General features: G+C 43.6%; 1 protein-coding gene across 1 annotated transcript in view; it reads right to left on the bottom strand.

Moving 5' to 3' along the window:
* Positions 1–12,962: 12,962 nt before the first annotated feature.
* Positions 12,963–22,235, bottom strand: part of LOC140739082 (uncharacterized) — a 35,452-nt gene continuing 26,179 nt past the window's right edge. Inside the window, exons 5-7 of the mRNA XM_073067027.1 lie at positions 16,384–16,442; positions 13,984–14,092; positions 12,963–13,320 (exon numbers count right to left, since the gene is read on the bottom strand). Coding sequence (XP_072923128.1) covers positions 13,244–13,320; positions 13,984–14,092; positions 16,384–16,442 — 245 coding nt within the window. The 3' untranslated portion in view covers positions 12,963–13,243. The remainder of the gene's footprint in view (positions 13,321–13,983; positions 14,093–16,383; positions 16,443–22,235) is intronic.

The following is a 22,235-nucleotide window of genomic DNA, read 5'->3' as shown; positions in this document are numbered from 1 at the left end:
ACTTGTTCTACTTACAAAGATAAGTGCCAGGAGGGAGTTTGGTGGGAAGGGATGGGGGGCACGAGTGGACAAGGGAGTCGCATAGGGGGTGATCCCTGCAGAAAGCAGAAAGAGGGGGGCAGGGAAAGATGTGCTTGGTAGTGGGATCCCTTTGGAGGTGGCGGAAGTTACGGAGAATTATATGTTGGACCTGGAGGCTGGTGGGGTGGTAGGTGAGGACAAGGGGAACTCTATCTCGAGTGGGGTGGTGGGCGGATGGGGTAAGGGCAGATGTGCAGGAAATGGGAGAGATGTGTTTGAGAGCAGAGTTGATGGTGGAAGAAGGGAAGCCCCTTTGTTTAAAAAAGGAAGACATCTCCTTCATCCTGGAATGAAAGGCCTCATCCTGAGAGCAGATGCAGCAGAGATGGAGGAATTGTGAGAAGGGGATGACATTTTTGCAAGAGACAGGGTGGGAAGAGCAATAGTCCAGGTAGCTGTGAGAGTCTGTAGGCTTATAGTAGATATCAGTAGATAACCGTCTCCAGAGATGGAGACAGAAAGATCAAGAAAGGGGAGGGAGGTGTTGGAAATGGACCAGGTAAATTTGAGGGCAGGGTGAAAGTTGGAGACAAAGTTAATGAAGTCAACAAGCTCAGCATGCGTGCAGGAGGCAGCGCCAACGCAGGCAATGAAGGAGAAATATCAGGTTGTTAATCAACCACTCAGGAACAGGGAACAAATTCAAAATCTAAATTACAAACTTTTCAATAATCTGTAAGTACTGACTGATTGAGCAGAATTCACCTGTGCTGCCCTCTGACTGAGGTGCTTGCTGGCCTCGGCTGTGACCTCAACACTTTTCTGATACATTTCCTTTTGCTTGCACTTGAGTCCAAAGTTCTGTCTGACTCAGCCTTGAAAGTGTTCAGGGTCGGGGTCCACAGCTTCATGGAGTAGAAAATTGAAACATGCACAACATTCTGTAGAAGAAATGACTCCCCTTCATGACCCAGATTACCCCAGGGAGGAAATCAACTTTAGTATATCCATTTTGTCCATCTCCCTCGAATCACCTTTTATTCTTCCAAATTCCAATCCACACAGGCTGAATCTGCTCAATCATTCCTCCAAAGAAATAGTCTGGTGAGTATTGAGCCATTTCCAAAGCTGGAGCATCTCTTGTTAGGGCCTAAATTCTACATAGCACAGGTGTTATATCAGTCTGAAAGTGACATAAGCCCACAGTTCTTGCATTCTTAATTAAAAGAACCATTTTTACAGCCGGGACTGAAAGGATCACAACAAGTGTGTTGAACATCTCCTAGGCCTCTGATTATCATTAACATGGGGCCTATGTTCTGTTTTGAATGAAAGCCTTGGATGCTATTTAAAACCCAGACTCATTGGTCAGGAGGTGTGTCTAATCTGTTGCATGTAGAATGCTTTGTCACCAGTTTAGGTCTGATTTACCAAACCTGTATGCTTTTCCTCATTCTCACTGTTTCATTTCTCAAAATAATGAGCAGAAAGTAAAAATAGTGGCTTCCTCTTCTCTGCTACTTCTTCTCATGGTCAAACTAGAAAGTGAAACTAGAAACACTCAATGCTAACTTACACTTCACTGGAGTAAAGGTGTAGAATATTTCGCACACAAGTAGATGTCAATGTTTCAAACGTTTTTTCATCAGTTAATAGATGTTAAAGGGAATTATCTGCAGACAATTGTGCTGTAGACGAACACTGAGCGTAACTTTATGTAGCAGACTGACAATATATTGCACAATTCAGAAATACAACTTGTAACAACAAGTAGGATACCAAACTGAGAAAGTAAATCTAATGATTATTACCTTAATGTCTTCCTCTTTTAGATCAGTTTCCAGTGCTGAAACATTAGGTCATCCTGGATACAGTCAGTAAAAACTGAATAACTGCCAGATGCCTTCAGGCATCAAACCAGCCGTATTAATACAGCTTCTGTTCAACCAGGTAACATGGTAACCCACTTAACAAATTTAATGTCAGTTGGAACAATTTGTAAACTTTTCTTAAAAATAAATAAAAGTACTGTTGCTATCAAGCTGAAATGAAAGAGAATAATGCTGGAAATACTCAGCAGTTCAGGCAGCATCTGTGGAGAGAGAGAAAAATAGTTATGTTCCAAGTCAATGATCTTTTACCACGACTGGAATAAGTTGAAAAGGTTCAACCAAGTTCAAAGTTATTGAGTAAGGGGAGGAATGGAAAAAACAAAGAGAATGCCTGTGCTGGGATGGAGACCAAGAGAGAAGACCCTCACTAGCACATTCAGCTCAAGAAGATTCAGCACCCATTATTGAGAGACTCCATACAGCAAATGCAGAAACTCACGGGTGCCTCTTCAAATTTAGTCCCTTCCATTCAAACTTCACAATGTGGTCTACTCTATACTGGGGAAACCAAACCCTGGGATCAGTAACTGCTTCATAGACTCAGTCCACAAAGACAACTCTGAGCTTCCAGTTGCCTGTCACCTTACGTCCCTGTCCCACTCAGTCTTTGGCATCTTTCCCCGTTCCAATGACGCTCAAGATAAGATTGGGGAATGACATCTCATCTTCCAATGACACATGTTATGGCTACAGGCTTTAACACTAAATTCAACTATTTCAGATATTCAGACTTTCCAGTTTGTATCAGAATATCTGAATTAATGACAGTGACTCTTTACACAGATACTGCCCAACCTGAACATTGACAACATATTCTGATTTTACTTTGTTTTTCCAACATCTGCTGTGTTTTGCATCTTTTGTCTTCAGAATAGTTTACCCTCAGTTCAGGACTCTCAGTTTAAGAGCATCAATGGCAGAAGAGGCTGCGACCACCACGACTCATTCACTAATGGCTGCTGATCGGTGCAGGGAGCTGGGAGTTAACAGAATTGGTGCATCTGGAGTCAGACTGCGGAAGGATGGCAAATTTCCTTCCCTGAAGCATATTAATGAATCAGATGAGGTTTTATGAAAACTCCACAGTTTCATGATTTCTGTTAACAACTTACGCTTTCTCTTAAAACCCCATATTTATGCTGTTGATTGAATCCAAACTTCTATCCGCTATAAAGGAGTTGAACTCGTGCCTCTGGATGTATTGTCCTGAACACCGCTTGCCAGCCAATAACCTAACCATCAGCTACCCGGTAAGGAGAGGAAGATATACTTCAGCTGAGTCCTGGTGTCCTTGTTAATTCTCTACAAAATCTATTCACCAGGAATGAGTACCTTGGAAATTGGCACTCCTGAACACAGTCTGATGTCAGACACAGAGCGCCTGTATCAAGATTTCTGTGTTGGGCACTTGAGCTCCATATGAAGTCCAACAGGGGAGTGCACACTGGCCCAGATTGCTCAGTGCTCAGGCTGGATACCTGGTTCAAGTCTAATAACCTCAGATTCCAATGGAGAAGCAGTTACAGAGAGAAAGACGAGCACAGGTTAATTTTCTTCTTGGTTTAATTCAGTGGACTTCAATCACTTTATGATCTCTGGCCTGGATTGCTTTATATTCACAATGGATATCCATCTCCTATACATCACCATCAGCTGTCAAGAAGACCTTAAAGTTCTCCACCTCTTTCTAGACAACAGACCAAATCTGTTTCTTTCTACTACCCACCTTCCCTCTTCATACAGAACTGTTCCTCACCCTCAACAATTTCTCGTTTGTTTCCTCCCACTTTCCCCAAGACAAAGGTATAACTATGGACACTAGCATGGGTTCCAGCTATGCTTGTCTTTTCATCAGCTACAAGGAGGACTATGTGTTACAAGCCAACACTAAGGACATGGACAACTGCATTGGTATTGTTTGCTGCACCCGCTGATACTTTATTCCTTTTCTCAATCTCGCTGTCTCCATTTCTGGAGTCAAACGAGCAACTGGTGTTACAAACCGGGTGACTCTCACAGTGACAGCATCTTGAGTATACTTCTTCCCACCCTGTCACTTGTAAAAACACTATTCCCTTCTCTCTGTTTATTCTGACTACATTTGTTCTCAGGATGAGGTTTTTCATTCTAGAACATCTGAGATGTCCTTTTTTTGAAAAAAAATGGTGTTTCCCTTCTACCAACATCAATGCTACTTTCACCCCATCCTCCCACTGTCGTAACAGTGATAGTGTCCACCTGGCCCTTCCTACCACCCCACGAGCTTCTGTAAGCAGCACATCCCTAACCCTAATGTCTGCCATTTTCGACTGGATTCTAGAATCGAGCACATCTTTCCATCCCACCTCTCCCCCCTCTTCTCTGTTTTCCATGGGGATCCTCTCTACCCGACTCCCAAGTACACTTCTCTCTCAACACTAATCTTCCTCCTCGCACTTATCCCTGCAAGCGTGTCAAGTGCTACACCTGCCCCTACACTTCTTCCATCACCACCATTCAAAGCTCCAAACACTCCTTTCAGGTTTGGTGAAACTTCACCAGTGAGACTGTCAGGGACATCCTTTGTATCCGGTGTTCCCAGTGCAGCCTCTTCTGCATCGGTGAGACTGCATGCAGATCTGCGGACAACTTTGTCAAGGATATTTGTTCTCTCTGCTGTAAGACACATGATATCCCAGCGGCTACACATGTCAGTTTGACTTCCCATTGCCATTTTGTCATGTCTGTCCATGGCTTTTTTACTGCCATGATGAGATCAAACTCAGGCTGGAGGAGTGACACCTCATATTCAGTGACGGTGGACTCCAACCCGATGTTATGAACATTTATTTCTCCATGTTATGGTAATTTCCACCCCACCTCTTTCTCCATTCCTGATTTTGGTTAACCCTTCTCTTCCCTTCACCTGCCTATCATCTCCCTCTGGTTCCCCTCCTCCTTTCCTCCATGGTCTATTGTCCTCCCCTAGTAGATTCCTTCCTCTTCAGCCCTTTACCTCTTCCAATTATACACCCCAGCTTCTTGCTTCATCACCCCTCCCACAATGAGTTCACCTTCCCCGTCACATTGTCTCACTTATTACCAACCAGCATGTACTCTTTCCCTCCCACGCTTTCTTATTCTAGCTCCTGCCCCCTTCCCTTGCAGTCCTGCTGGAGAAGCTTGGCTCAAAAAACCTGGTATTCTCCAGCACAGATGCTGCATGACTTGCTCCGTTTCTTCAGCATTCTGTGTGCGTGGCTCAAGATTTCCAGCAACTGTCCCCATTCAAATTCCAAGGAATTTAGATGAACTGTAACAATCTGGCTGGGTTCAAACTCAAGGCCAGCAGTCAGCATTTATACCTACAAGACACTGGAATCTGGAATCGCACAAAGAACACAGAGAGGATTTCCTTAAACTGCAGCACTGTTAGTTATTTAGCCCAACCACTGGGAGGTGACGCAAACAGATCACTTCAATTTTTGGACAGTATTAAACTTGTCGGCAAGAGGTCTGTTAACATCAAGATTAAGCAAAATGTATCTCGTGTAACCAAATTATATCAAGTGTTCTAACAATTCTTAAGGCCGTTTTGGTCCATTGCTGGCAAAATTCTTTGAGATCCATTCTAGGATGTTAGCTCTACAAATGTTTGGAGTTTCCAACTTCACACTTTCAGTTTAAGACTGGTGGATAGATACAGGATTATACCTCATGCAGTTCATAGATAGAGTATACTTGAAGCCAGTAATACTTTCCACTGTAAATGTCACAAATAACAAGAGTTCATTTCAAAAGATAGTTACAAAAATAGATAAATCACTTGAAACAATGGAAGTCCACATTAAATTTAGACAGTTATCTTCACATTATGATTTGTCATTCACACATACTGCCGCCCTTGGTCAGTGAACAGTGATCCATGGTGAATATTGGTGCATTTTGCCTTCCCAGCAGCTATTGATGGGGCTGGTCTAGGTGGACTTAGTCAGCTTCAATGTCTCACTGAACTGAATGATGTCACGAACTTCAGATCCTCATCTGAAGTCTGCACCCCATCACAACTTCAATTATTCAAAGATATCAACTGTCTGCAAAGGCAAAAAAAACACATAAATCCATTTTTCTGAAGTAATCCTGCAAGAGCTTTACAAAAACACGTCCACATAGCTGATAATTTCAGTGACATTTCTCCCCATATTAACCACATGTTCAGTACTTCAGTCACGGGCATACAAAACCTCCGTAGAAAATGCAAATCGTTATTTTGTGGGTAACACAAGGAAGGACTGTGATGCACAGTTTACTCATGTCAGATCAACACAATAAAGGTTGTGGACAAAATTCATGCTGCTTTCACACCAACCAGCCCTGGCCACAAAGTTCATTGCATTTGTGAAACCATAGTTTCCAATTTTAGGAGAGGCAAGTACATCTCAAAGAATGTTGTAACTCAGAGAAAATTTAACCAAACATCATTTTGCTCATTTTGTTACAAGCTCAACAACATGAGCTAAATCCAACAAGATTTCAATATCCAGTCCAGGGACCAGAATCACAGACTCGATCCATAATTGAACAAACTGTGCATGATGCCTCATATCCAAATAAATTGGAGACTCTTTCTGTGAGCGACCTTCTGTCAAACATTGTGACTATTCCCCTTGCTCTGAGAAGTTTGAATTAATATTGAAATGAATCTCCAAATTTCATCTGCAGACAACAGCTTGCACTCTGAGAAGGCTCATCCTAATCCCAATTTTCTGGAAGAAAAAATATTGCAAATGCTAGAAATCTGAAATAAAACAGAAAATGCTGAAGAAAGACCAAGAACTCGAACTGTTAACTCTACTTGTCTTTCCGCTGATGCTGCCTGACCTGCTCTGTGTTTCCCTCAGTTTCAGATGCTAATCATTCTAATCCCAATAATCAACATGCTGATAGAAGTTGTTTACATTTCCCCAGCGTCTATTTTGAGGGGATCGCTGCTCCCACTCACATTTGCCCCGATAGCTGCCATGGTAATAAGGAATCACAATCTTGGTCAGCAGTTACCTTCTGCAGGGACCAGCAGCCCCTATAATGTGACTCAACCCGTAACCACTGCATCTCCAAGCATCCAGAGTTTGGGCCCCAGTAAAACAGCCTGCCCCTTGTACCCATGTTACTGGTGACCACACAAACTTTAATCCTGCATAACAGTATGGTTTCAAATGATCGGGAATGAGACCATATTCCCTGTACCTTTGGTAGGCTTGCTTCCCGGTTCCACATTTTCAGATTCCTTCTCTATCCTGGTGGTTGCTCGATTCACTCCCGTGAATATTGGGTACAAGACCTCATGTGGTTCTGCTTGAATCCTTTCCACACATACACAACACCCACAGCCCTCATTACATTTCAATGTATCCATGATCCTAAGGTACTCATAGCTGGAGGGTGGTAGTGGGGACGAGCTCCCACTGCTACACAAATGCTTTTCATGGCGTGCGTCTCAAACAGCCTGTAACAATCAAGCCCAACTCCCGGCCTTCACATGTGGCATAGTTCTTATGCCCGGCGGAGCTGTTCTCACTGACAAGAGAAGGGGCAAAGGCGGACACTGGCGCCTTAAAACCAGTTGCTCCGGGCAGATGGGGCTCGTTAACCACGGATGGTAGCTCATTTAGGAGAGGGAAACTCTGATTACAAACCTCCACTGCCTTGCGGCTATACCTGCTCACAGGAAAGGCTTTGGGAGTAAACCCCGAGGAAAAATACAGAGTTGGAGTCCCAATGGTGGCTGACTGCTGTACCCAGCACTGGCACGGCAACTCCTGCGATGCTGCTGGCACCAAACTGTATCGACTTTCGTCGTTCCTTTGGTCCTGTCATCAGCATGGAGAGGGGTGTCCCACTGCACGGGCAACAGACGGATCTCCATATCAACTCTGCCCTGGCTTGTACACTGGAGAGGCCACTCCAGCTTCGCTTTATAGTGCTGTACAAACATGGGAAGCAGCAGTTACCGGTTATAAGTCATAATGCTTGATTGGTGTAGAGCATGGCGCCAGAGGTTGCTTCCGATGGTGGGAGAGACCATCGCGTTTCACTGGACAGCTACTGCCCCCTTCAAGCTGGGCAGCCCCCAGCCAATAAGGTGCTGTCCTACCACAGTCTGTCTTCCTCATTGGGTGCATGAGGATAATGGATTATTCCATGAAGAGCTGACTGTAACTACTGCACAGACAAGAAAGAAAACAAATCGAATAAGACAGCTCCCCTCAAGTTGGGATGTTGGAATGTCCGCACAATGATGACTGGACTTGACCAAAACCTCAAGGCTATCGAAGATGCATGAAAAACAGTGGTCATTAACAATGAGCTACTAAGGCTCAATGTTTAGCTGCCCTACAAGAAACATGTTTGGCAGATTCAGGTACACTGAAAGAAAGGGACTACACATTTTTCTGGCAGGGAAAGAACCAAGACGGGCCCTGCTATCATGGAGTGGGTTTTACCATTAAGAACTCCTTGTTGCAAATGGTGGAGCCACCAGAAAATGGATCAGAACGACTTATAACTCTCCACCCACACACCAGTCATGGCCCAGTATCTCTCGTCAGTGTGTATGCCCCTACCTTGAACTCCACCTCGGAGGCAAAAGACATGTTCTACGGCAAATTAGAAGCTGTTGTCAGGAACATTCCCAGCAATGAGCACCTAGTACTCCTTGATGACTTCAATGCCAGAGTAGGAGCCGATAACGGTTCCTGGCCGTCTTGTATTGGCCACTTTGGAATTGGCAAAATAAATGACAATGGACAACGTCTCCTGGAATTCTGCTCCTATCACGGCCTGTGTGTAACTAACTCCTACTTTCAGATGAAGTTGCAGTACAAGGTCTCATGGCAACATCCACGGTCCACTGGCACCAACTAGACATGATCATCACCAGGCGTTCTTTCATCAACTCTGTACTAATCACCCACTCAGACCACAGTGCAGACTGCGATACGGATCATGCTGCAGGATCAAACTATGTCGGAAGAAAATCCGCCACTCCAAACAAACTGGAAATCCTCGCATCAACACAACAGAGATGAAACAGTCAGAAAAGCTTGCCCAGTTTGCCAAGTCAGTACAGGGTGCTATGACTACCTCCTCACGAGGAGATACAGCAACAGAACATTGGAATACCTTCATGATACCATCCACGAATCAGCTCTCTCTATCTTTGGAAGAAAGAGCAGTGACTGGTTTGAGGCAAAGTCCAACATTATGACTCCTGTCATTGAAGCCAAGCGTACAGCTCTCACAGAGTACAAGTGCTCACCTTCCGACCAAACACTCCATGCTCTTCGAGCTGCTAGAGGCAAAGTGCAATGGACTGCAAGGCAGAGTGAAAATGAGTACTGACTCCAGCTCAGTGAGGACATTCAGACAGCAGCTGTGACAGGCAACATCAGATCGATATATGATGGTATCAAGAAGGCCCTTGGCCCATCGCAGAGCAAGACAGCACCCCTGAAGTCATCCAGCGGTGAAATAATCACCAATAAAAGTAAGTAGATGGAAGGCTAGGTAGAACACTACTCTGAGCTTTACTCGAGGGAAAATGTTGTTGTTAGCTCAGCCATTGATGCCATCGATTGTCTACCAGTCATGGATGAACTCGAGTCCATACCAACCATTGAGGACCTCAGCAAAGCAATTGACAGTCTGGCCCCAGGGAAAGCTCCTGGCAATGATGGGATTCCTCCAGACCTGATCAAACACTGCAAGAGCTCACTCCTCCAACCTTTACACAAGGTCCTCTGTCAGTGCTGGAAGGAAGGAGCCATACCACAGGATATGCATGACTCCAAAATCGTCAATTTGTACAAGAACAAGGGTGATAGGAATGACTGCAACAACTACAGGGGTATCTCCCTCCTGAGTATTTGCTCGTGTAGCTCTGGCATGTCTACAAACACTGGCAGAACGAGTCAACCCTGAGTCCCAATGTGGTTTTCGCTTAAGGAGGTCAACTGTCAACATGATTTTCTCACTCCGTCAACTCCAGGAGAAGTGCAGGGGACGACAGTAACCCCTCTACGTCGCTTTCATCAACTTGACCAAGGCATTAGACCTTGTCAGCAGCGATTGGCGCTTTCAGATTCTCCTCAAGATCGGCTGTCCCCCGAAACTCCAAAGTATCATCAAGCTATTCCATGATGACATGAGGGCTACTGTTCAGTACGATGGCAGCTCATCAGAACCCTTTGCAATTCATAATGGAGTCAAACAAGGATGCATGTTGGTCCCAACATTATTCAGCAACTTCTTCTCATGCCTGGGACGTTGACAGAAGGCATCTACATGCACATCAGGTCTGATGGGTGGCTGTTCAACCCTGCGCGCCTGAGAGCAAGAACAAAGGTGCGAAAGATCTTAATATGTGATATGCTCTTTCCCGATGACACTGCTACAACCTCGCACACCAAACAGCAACAACAAACTCTCATTGACCACTTTTCTAATGCATACAAGGACTTTGGGCTTACCATCAGCCAAAAGAAAACAAATGCTCTTACCCAGAACATAATGGAGACACCGGTCATTAACATCGACAATTACGATCTAGAAGTGGTCCATGAGTTCATATACAAGGGGTCGACCATTAGTGACACTCTCTCCCTCAATGCTGAAATCAATAGGCATATCAGCAAAGAAACATCAATCCTTGCTCAACTCTCCTCGCGGGCTGGGAGAATCTGAAACTCGCTACAAATACCAAGACTGCCTTGTACAATGCATGCGTTAACAACACCCTCCTGTATGGTAGCGAGACTTGGACCATCCACTCCAAACTCAATAGTTTTCACCTGCGCAGCCTTCACCGCATCCTCGGCATCACCTGGAGAGACAAAGTCCCAAACTCTGAGGTCCTCTCCTGCACTGGACTTCTCACAATGTTCACGCTTTTAAGACAATGCAGACTACGCTGGCTGAGCCACATCCGTGGTATGAAGGATGGTAGACTGCCAAAGGACATCCTCTATGGAAAACTAGCAACAGGCAAGAGGAATGCTGGTAGACCCCAGCTTCGCTTCAAGGACTTCTGCAAGCGCAACATGAAAGCCTTAAAAATCAACACAGAGCGCTGGGAGAATACAGCAGATGACCACATCAAATAGCGAGGTACTCTTCAGCAACACCTAGACAAGGCGAAAGAGTGACCGAGTCAGTTTGAGGAGTGGAGAGCTAAATGGAGAGGACAGCGGACAACAGACAACAATTCCACGACGCCCTACACATGCAGCAACTGTGGCGGAGCCTACCGTTCCAGGATTAGATTATGAGGACACTCGGTCCTCGTTTATCGTCATTTAGAAATGCATGCATGCATCAAGAAATGATACAATGTTCCTCCAGAGTGATATCACAAAAAAACAGGGCAAACCAAAGACTCACACTGACAAAAAGAACCACATAATTATAACACAGTTACAGCAGTGCAAAGCAATACCATAATTTGATAAAAGCAGACCATGGGCACGGTTAAAAGAAAAAGTCTCAAGTCCTGATCGACTCCAGTAGTCCCGATATCAGGCAGCAAAAAGGGAGAAACTCTCCCTGCCATAAACTTCCAGGCACCGACAACTGATGCCGTGGAACCACCCAACCACAGCAGACTCTGATTCCGTCCGAAAACTTCCAGCCTCCGACCAGTTCCACCGATACAGCCTCCAGATCGCCATCCTCTGCCGAGCGCCTTCAACCTTGTCCTGGCCGCCGAAGCAAGCAAAGCCGAGGTCTCGGAGGCCTTCTCCTCCGGAGGTTCCGGACCACACAGTAACAATGGCAGTGAAGCAGGCATTTCAGAAGTTTCTCCAGATGTTCCTCCACGCTCTCACGTCTGTCTCCATCAAATCAGGATTGTGCACAGATCCCTACTTAACAAGTAACAGATATCAATCTCCAGAGAGGCCACGCGCTCTGCATCGTGCCGCCATTTTATCCTCCTCCTCAGTAGCCACAATAGCCACGGTCAATGCTTCTCGACAAACCAGTGACTACCAGAGGCGCAGTACCCATGGACGACCACGACTGACAGAGGCCTCACATCCTGGTAACGTTAGCCCAAATTGACAAAATGTTTCACTCAGTCCCTGATTCAACATTACAATCATACTAAGGGATTTGGTCGAGTTATTTTTTGTGTAATGTATAGTGAATGGACTTTCAGTGGATGACCCACCATTTCATCCAATGAACCAAGAAACAGGATGACGAGTCACCAAGATCGAGGATCCAGTGTGGGAATGGAATGCTTCACGATGTGGAGGATTTAATATGGTTGGATGTATAAGTTTATTTTTCATTTGAAGGATCTGATTTGATTTATAGAAGAACTAATTATTTTTGCAAGAACTTTGATAAGTGACTGGTGATAAGGTTTAATTTGTTTAAAAGTTGTGATGTTGGAGAATTTGTTGTGAAAAGAGTTAAGCTGCATCCATATATATTTGGGGTTGAATTTGAATTTGTAGATACACTGACCCGAACTGAAACTGAGGTTAACCATAATACTTGAAAATAGGAACTCAATTAGCTTCCTAACTAACTAGAGATAAATAAAAAGCCAAATGTTAGTCAGTAAACCTTTGAATAGGGAATAACATTAGATCAAATTAGAGAAAATGGAATAATAAAGGTTATTCTAATGAATCTCACTGATTCTAACTAAAAAAGAATTTGGTTTCCATTTGATATCTGAGATTTGGAACCTAATGTAACACCTGTGTAGCGCTTATCTTATCCCATGTGATTGAGCAAAATCAAATTACATAATACTACACTAGGTGCTGGTGGGCCATCAGAAGCTCTAGGTATTGAAAGGAGGCAGTGAACAGGAAACACACACCTCTGGGGGTAAATTTTATTTATAGAAAACAGCTATATATATATATATATATATATATATATATATATATATATATATATATATATATATATAGATAAAATATTTACATGAGAAAGAACAATTCAAAATTTCAACAGAGATGCTCAGTTTTATTTGTAATTCCAATGGTACATCTCCTCTGTCTACGTTTGTAAATGCCTGTTGAAGTCAGCCTTGATCAGATGAAAACCATCATAACTTTTCAGTTATGTGGTGATTTGTTACATTGATGACATAGCAGGAGTCCAGAAGAAAGGATTTTGTTTCCCTAAACAAAAATTTCAGGCTTTCTTTCCAGTTGATAACTTTTCTGTAAAGTTTAGTACTAACTCTGGGTTCTGCACACTCACTTGGGATGGGTATTTCAGTCACCATACGTGGTCAATCTTTGTTTCACTATGGGAGAGCCTTCCTGTGGACATCAAAGTGATTGCTGCAAGGGTATGGAGTCTCTGATGGGCTTGGTGTTGTTCCTGTTCAGACAGATGGAGGATGTGCCTGAGTGACACAAAAATGCAGAACACTGATGAGTGAACCTTAGATGCTGTACTAGAACTACATAGACTGCAGTTCATGGTCAAATAATGAGCAAAGACATCACTTTTGCATAATAAGCGAAACACCTTTACCAAAATTGTGGTTTTTTTGCGTACTTATCAATGAATCTGAAGAAAGAATATAATGTGCAATTCACTCACTGACAGATGTTCATTTATAATCAAATTGAAGTAAATCTCAACAAGTAGAAAAATGAATTTTTTTCACTCAAATTGCAAGTGATACTGGGAACTGTGACTGAAGAGTGAAACTTTAGGGTACAAGTTCATAGTTCCCTAAAAGTGAGAGCACATGTGGGCAGAGAGGCAACAAATGTGTGTAGTACAACAACTAAACATTATGACCAGAGAACAGAGGAAATGGGAATAAGCTTTTAACAAGTTTTACCCAGTTACAGAAAGTACTTTGTTGAGTAGAGACATGGTCTTATCTACACAGAGGGAAACATGAGAGTCACATATCTAACCTTTGTAATTGCTTTGCTCAAATAAAGCATTTTACTTCAAATAAATATCATCATCACATTGAGTGAAATGCGAAGAACAACTTTACACAAATATCTTACAAAATGTTTTGAATATTAAATATTAATTTGTCACTTACGTTTCCACTTGCAAAGCAGCACAGTGATGGAAAGAAAAAAGATGAAAACTGAGGCACGAGCGGTCCAGCAAAGCAGAGATATCAGGTTGTTCACAAGCTCAGCAGAAACCTGAAACAGAGAACAAGACCTATTTTCTCGGCTTTAAATTTAAAATGAGCGAACTGCAAGCACTGAATAATACTGTCATGGCTTCCTTAAAGCCTGCATGGACAGTGTGGACTGTTGCAAAGAGATATTAAAGATATCGATTAAGATGTCTGTTAGCTGGGGCACAGAATCCCTCAGCACCCGGCAGATTTGTGTGTATTTACCCTGGCTAGGACCCTCCTCAACTTGGCTGTGGTCACACTGGGTTGCAAAAAGGGATGGAAATGAGCCATTAGGAAAAGGCAATAGTGAACTGTTCACGATGGTAGGGTTGGAAGAACTGATCTTTATTTTCTATTTCTGCTGTGAAATGTTGACAAATAAGAGAATGTGAGACAGCTGGAGCTGTAACATGTTCTGAAATGTAATGGAACCCAACACAAGCCTTTTAGAGATGATCGACATAAATTATCTGCAGAAGAGCAGATCTGCTGGACGGATGCTCAGGAATTAGTGGAAAACATAGAAACATAGAAATCCTACAGCACAATACAGGCCCTTCGGCCCACAAAGTTGTGCTGAACATGTCCCTACTTGTGCTGAACATGTCCCTACTAAGAAGTGCCAGCTGAGCATGACAATATCATGGAGAATGCTCCAAGAATGTAAATGCTGTAAGAAAGATGAATTATTTCCCAAGTTAAATCTAATACAGGTATATCCATTATGTGGCTATTAGTATCATTGATTGTACAATAAACCCTGACACACAAATGAAACATTTGCATTGCTCAGTCCTCAACACTTCAGTTCAAAAGATTCACCTCACCTTCATGCACTGAGCCCAGATGAAAACTCACAGTTTACACACACAAATGCATAGGCATAAAGGGTCTTTCCTGGTTGGCTGCCATTGACTACTGGCATTCCAAAGGTTCATTTTATTGTCAGAGTATTAATGTACGATGCAACTCCAATATGGGTCTTTTCCAGATAGCCAAGAAATGCAGAAAAACTACGGGTGTCATTGAAAGGAAAGACAACAAACCCCCCTCACTGCATTGAATGGAAAAAGGAACAAAGCTCTCAGACCCCAAACCCCTCAGCCCCTCCCTCACAGAAGAAATAACTAACAGATTGCTCACCTGGAATACGACATCCAAAACAACAAAAACAACACCCATGGTTTTTCTGTATTTCATGGCTATCTAGAGAAGACGAATATCAGAGTTGTGTTGCACATGCATACTTTGACAATAAAATAACCTTTGGAATGCCAGAACTTAGAAAGTTCTACTTTTTTGTAGAAAAAGTTAAATAATTGAAGAGATTGTCTACCTGGAAGATGTTGCCTGAGGAATCGTTTGCTTGCACCGTCTTGACTGGAAGTGTTGGGTGCAAAGAGACGTGGGAGTCCTAATGTAGGATTCACAAATTTTAACTTCCAGTTTGAGTCAGTGATGAGGAAAGAAATGCAATGTTAGCAATTAATTCGAGTGAACTGGAATATAAAGCAAGGATGTAATGCTGAGCTTGATAAGGTGTTTGTCAACATATTTGGAATCTTGTGGGCACTTTTGGGCCTCATATCTAAGGAATTATGTGTTGGCATTATAGAGAGTCCAGAGGAGGTTTATGAGAATGATCCAGGAATGAAAGGCTTGATGTATGAGGAACATATGATGGCTCTGGGTCTGTACATGCTGCAAGTTTAGAAGAATAAGTTGAGATTTCATTAAAACCCACTGAATAGTGAAAGGCCTGAATAGAGTGTAAATGGAGGGGATGTTTCCAATAGTGCGAGAGTTGAGGAGCAGAAGGCACAACCTCAGAATAAAGAAGACATCCCTTTAGAATAGAGATTAATAGGAATATTTTTATCTGTAGGGTGGTGAATCTGGAATTCATCGTCAGAGATGGCTGGAGGCTAAGCCATGGTATATATTTAAAGTGGAGGTTGATATATTCTTGATTAGTAAGAGTGCAAGAGGCTACAGACTTGAAGGGTCAAATTCTGCCAATTCTGCTCCTGTCTTCCTCCTCTTGTTATGGTCTTATGGTCTCCCCTCCCTTCACCATGACCCAAACAGAGTTCTGCTTCCACCTCAGAACAATCTCTTCAATTATTTAACTTTTTCTATGAAAAAGAAGAACTTTCAAAGTTCTGGCATTCCAAAGGTTATTTTATTGTCAAAGTATGCATGTACAATACAACTCTGGAATAAGCTGAGCAGAAGGAGATAACCTTGTCATCTCAGTGAAATTTTATGAATAATTACACTTATCTTCTGGACAAAAAAGGAATTACTCACAGGTAAATGTGGAGTTGAACTGGAATCTCTCAGAGATGTCGACGTAGAGGTTGTAAGACCTGTAATGACAGTTTTAAGAACGAAATGTGCAGGAAACAGAACAAGATGGTATTGAATGTAAAAACAGTTTATCCAAAAGTTCCTCTTTTGGAAGAGGACAGCGAGGCTTTGAGAAGAAGTGCGGCGGTGGCCATTTTCAAATTGCTTCTCAGATCGGAGTTCTGAGAGGCGGGACTGCGCAGGCACGTGAAGGAGGCCTGGGAAGGAGGGAAGATATAAAAAGAACGCAGCCTTAAGCAGCGGGCAGCTTCGTTTGCGGGCAGCGGAGTGAGCCGGGAGCAGAGTGTAGGGCTTGGGCTCAGAGGGCTTAGGCGGAAGAGGGCACAGTAGACTTATCTTTTAGTTCTTGTTATTTTCAGTTATTCGGGAAGTATGAGTGTGAGGGCAGCTTGTTGTTCTCGGTGTCGGATGTGGGAGATCCTGGAGTCTCCGAGCCTCCCGGACATCCACATCTGCGCCAGGTGCGCCGAACTGCAGCTCCTGAGGGACCGAGTTAGGGAACTGGAGCTGCAGCTCGATGACCTTCACCTGGTCAGGGAGAGTGAGGAGGTGATAGAGAGGAGTTACAGGCAGGTGGTCACTCCGGGGCCACGGGAGGCAGATAGGTGGGTCACGGTCAGGAAGGGGAAGGGGCAGGTACTAGAGAGTACCCCAGTGGCTGTACCCCTTGACAATAAGTACTCATGTTTGAGTACTGTTGGGGGGGACAGCCTACCTGGAGGAAGTGACAGTGGCCGGGCCTCCGGCACAGAGGACGGCCCTGTAGCTCAGAAGGGTAGGGATAGAAGAAAGAGGACCATAGTAATAGGGGACTCGATAGTCAGGGGTTCAGACAGGCAGTTCTGTGCAGATGATCGGGAGTCCCGGATGGTAGTTTGCCTCCCTGGTGCCAGGGTCCGGGACGTTTCTGATCGCATCCAAGATATCCTGAAGTGGGAGGGTGAGGAGCCAGAGGTTGTGGTACATGTAGGTACCAATGACATAGGTAGGAAAGGGGAAGAGGTCCTGAAACGAGAGTATAGAGAGTTAGGAAGGCAGTTAAGAAGAATGACCGCAAAGGTAGTAATCTCGGGTTTACTGCCTGTGCCACGCGTCAGAGTAGGAATGGAATTAGGTGGAGGATGAATGCGTGGTTGAGGGATTGGAGCGGGGGCAGGGATTCAAGTTTCTGGATCATTGGGACCTCTTCTGGGGCAGGCATGACCTGTTCAAGAAGGACGGGTTACACTTGAATCCTGGGGGGACCAATATCCTAGCGGGGAGGTTTGCTAGGGCTACAGGGCAGACTTTAAACTAGTAAGATGGGGGGGCGGAAATCAATTTGAGGAAACTATGAGAGAGGAGGTTAGTTCACCAGTAGAGCAAGTAAGTAGACAGTGTGTGAGGGAGGAAAGGCAGGTGATGGAGAAGGGATGCGCTCAGCCCGAAGTTGTAGGGGAGAAGAAAGGAAAGGATAATAAATTTGAATGCATTGCTAGGGATGAAAAGAGAGGAGGAGGTGGAAAGTATCTTAAATGTATCTATGTTAATGCTAGGAGCATTGTAAGAAAGGTGGATGAGCTTAAAGTGTGGATTGATACCTGGAATTATGATGTTGTAGCTATTAGTGAAACATGGTTGCAGGAAGGGTGTGATTGGCAACTAAATATTCCTGGATTTAGTTGCTTCAGGTGTGATAGAGTAGGAGGGGCCAGAGGAGGAGGTGTTGCATTGCTTGTCCGAGAAAATCTTATGGCGGTGCTTTGGAAGGATAGATTACAGAGCTCCTCTAGGGAGGCTATTTGGGTGGAATTGAGGAATGGGAAAGGTGTAGTAACACTGATAGGAGTGTATTATAGGCCACCTAATGGGGAGCGTGAGTTGGAAGAGCAAATGTGTAAGGAGATAGCAGATATTTGTAGTAAACACAAGGTGGTGATTGTGGGAGATTTTAATTTTCCACACATAGATTGGGAAGCTCATTCTGTAAAAGGGCTGGATGGTTTAGAGTTTGTGAAATGTGTGCAGGATAGTTTTTTGCAACAATACATAGAAGTACTGACTAGAGATGGGGCAGTGTTGGATCTCCTGTTAGGGAATGCGATAGGTCAGCTGACAGATATATGTGTTGGGGAGCACTTCGGGTCCAGTGATCACAATAGCATTAGCTTCAATATAATTATGGAGAAGGACAGGACTGGACCTAGAGTTGAGATTTTTGATTGGAGAAAGGCTAACTTTGAGGAGATGCGCAGGGATTTAGAGAGAGTGGATTGGGTCAAGTTGTTTTATGGGAAGGATGTAATAGAGAAATGGAGGTCATTTAAGGGTGAAATTATGAGGATACAGAATCTTTATGTTCCTGTTCGGTTGAAAGGAAAGGTTAAAGGTTTGAAAGCGCCATGGTTTTCAAGGGATATTAGAAACTTGGTTCGAAAAAAGAGGGATGTCTACAATAGATATAGGCAGCGTGGAGTAAAGGAATTGCTCGAGGAATATAAAGAATGTAAAAGGAAACTTAAGAAAGAGATTAGAAAAGCTAAAAGAAGTTACGAGTTTAGTTTGGCAAATAAGGTGGAAGTAAATCCGAAAGGCTTCTACAGTTATATTAAAAGCAAGAGGATAGTGAGGGATAAAATTGGTCCCTTAGAGAATCAGGGTGGTCAGCTATGTGTGGAGCCGAGGGAGATGGGAGAGATTTTGAACGATTTCTTCTCTTTGGTATTCACTAAGGAGAAGGATATTGAATGGTGTAAGGTGTGGGAAACAAGTAAGGAAGTTATGGAACCTATGACAATTAAAGAGGTGGAAGTACTGGCGCTTTTAAGAAATTTAAAAGTGGATAAATCTCCGGGTCCTGACCGGATATTCCCCAGGACCTTGAGGGAAGTTTGTGTAGAGATAGCAGGAGCTCTGACGGAGATCTTTCAGATGTCATTAGAAACGGGGATTGTGCCGGAGGATTGGCGTATTGCTCATGTGGTTCCATTGTTTAAAAAGGGTTCTAGAAGTAAGCCTGGCAATTATAGACCTGTCAGTTTGACATCAGTGGTGGGTAAATTAATGGAAAGTATTCTTAGAGATAGTATTTATAATTATCTGGATAGACAGGATCTGATTAGGAGTAGCCAGCATGGATTTGTGCGTGGAAGGTCATGTTTGACAAACCTTATTGAATTTTTTGAAGTAGTTACGAGGAATGTTGACGAGGGTAAGGCAGTGGATGTAGTCTATATGGACTTCAGCAAGGCCTTTGACAAAGTTCCACATGGAAGGTTAGTTAAGGTTCAGTCGTTAGGTATTAATGCTGGAGTAATAAAATGGATTCAACAGTGGCTAGATGGGAGATGTCAGAGAGTAGTGGTGGATAATTGTTTATCGGGATGGAGGCCGGTGACTAGCGGGGTGCCTCAGGGATCTGTTTTGGGCCCAATGTTGTTTGTAATATACATAAATGATCTGGATGATGGGGTGGTAAATTGGATTAGTAAGTATGCTGATGATACTAAGGTAGGAGGTGTTGTGGATAATGAGGTGGGTTTTCAAAGCTTGCAGGGAGATTTATGCCGGTTAGAAGAATGGGCTGAACGTTGGCAGATGGAGTTTAATGCTGAGAAGTGTGAGGTTCTACATTTTGGCAGGAATAATCCAAATAGAACATACAGGGTAAATGGTAGGGCATTGAGGAATGCAGTGGAACAGAGAGATCTAGGAATAACAGTGCATAGTTCCCTGAAGGTGGAGTCTCATGTAGATAGGGTGGTGAAGAAGGCTTTTGGAACGCTGGCCTTTATAAATCAGAGCATTGAGTACAGAAGTTGGGATGTAAAGTTAAAATTGTACAAGGCATTGGTAAGGCCAAATTTGGAATATTGTGTACAGTTCTGGTCACCGAATTATAGGAAAGATATCAATAAATTAGAGAGAGTGCAGAGATGATTTACTAGGATGTTACCTGGGTTTCAGCACTTAAGTTACAGAGAAAGGTTGAACAAGTTAGGTCTCTATTCATTGGAGCGTAGAAGGTTGAGGGGGGATTTGATCGAGGTATTTAAAATGTTGAGAGGGATAGATAGAGTTGACGTGAATAGGCTGTTTCCATTGAGAGTAGGGGAGATTCAAACGAGAGGACATGATTTGAGAGTTAGGGGGCAAAAGTTTAAGGGAAACATGAGGGGGTATTTCTTTACTCAGAGAGTGATAGCTGTGTGGAATGAGCTTCCTGTAGAAGTAGTAGGGGCCAGTTCAGTTGTGTCATTTAAGGTAAAATTGGATAGGTATATGGACAGGAAAGGAGTGGAGGGTTATGGGCTGAGTGCGGGTAGGTGGGACTAGGTGAGATTAAGAGTTCGGCACGGACTAGGAGGGCCGGAATGGCCTGTTTCTGTGCTGTGATTGTTATATGGTTATATGGTTAGATATTGAGATAATTTGCCAAAACAGTCTCAGTTTTCAGAACATAGAACATTACAGCACATAAATGTAACACTTCCCCAAAAGGCTGGTATATGTCTAGGGGAAAAGGAGATCCAGCCACACACCAACCCACCTCCCGTACACGCAGGTGCTGTGAGAATCGAGTTTATGCCTCGCGCCGCCCACCGTATCAACTTCACACCAAATACCATTATGAAATACACTTTATAGAGTTTACTAACCTTAACTAAAGAAGTATTAGGCAATACAATATATATATACAAGGAAAGAAAAAAACAAAATGCACCAACTTATCAAAGTTCAGTCAGTGTAGTGCACATCGTAGGAGCTCAATCAACGAATCATCCGACAGCCACGTCGTCGCACCTGGGACCACCCCGGTGGTCTTATGAACCATCCAGCGCCCATCCCGGTGGTCCTACGAGCCGTCCAGCGCCCGTCCACCTTCCTCGTCCGTCTCTCCTCCCGACCCTCCTCACACCCCAAGCCCGCGCAACCCCTCCCCCAAATTCCCAGCCTCACAAAACACAATAACATTCCCCATTGATTAACAAATGAATACAATTACCATATCAGCCATTCTAAAGCGAAACAACTGCGAGAGAAACATTTAACAGACAAAGAAGCCTTCCTACTCGTAACAAACCAAAGAAGCCCTTTTTAGTAACATACACCGGACATTGTACATAAACAAGCTCTTCAACTCATAATGTAGTCACAAAACAAATAAATCAGTAATAAAATGGCCAACTAAACTAAACCTTTATGCCTACTACTGCCAAAAGGAACTACAGTCTACAGATTAGTGGATTTGGATGAATCAAGGACAGGGGAAGTAGACAAACCAATTGTCATTGTTTCCTCCCCCATTTTGTGAACTCAGAACTGATTCTTGCTCTGGGATTATCTAATCAGAACAAATAAATGTGGACATAAGGAGCTTCAGCTAATGACCTGCTAACCCTGAGACCTTTCTCAGATAAGCAGCTATTGTAAAGTGGTAGATTTACTAGAGAAGTGATTTGTAACCTCATTAGGTTTGGTGTTTGGGTCGCCTAGTTTAACTGGTTTGGACCAATCAGAGTTGAAAGACACAAATACATAAGGCTGGGGTGGACAGAAATATGAAACAATGTTGGTTATAGCCCTGGACTAGAATCAGGTGGGCCAGGTGACCTTGAGCCAATGGGTTGGAGATCCACCAGTTCAACTGATGAGGTACACTATAAAAGTCTGGAGCTCCAAATACGTTACAGCGATAACTCTCCAGCAACCATCACAGATGAGGAGGACCCCACGGACATGTGGAGATCAGGATCATGAGAATGCCTGGCCAGCGTAGACTCCTTTCCCTGGTAGTACCTTTTCCCTTCATT

This window comes from Hemitrygon akajei, chromosome 15 (assembly GCF_048418815.1).
Source record: "Hemitrygon akajei chromosome 15, sHemAka1.3, whole genome shotgun sequence".
Lineage (NCBI taxonomy): Eukaryota > Metazoa > Chordata > Chondrichthyes > Myliobatiformes > Dasyatidae > Hemitrygon > Hemitrygon akajei.
This window is presented reverse-complemented; position numbering and strand designations above follow the sequence as displayed.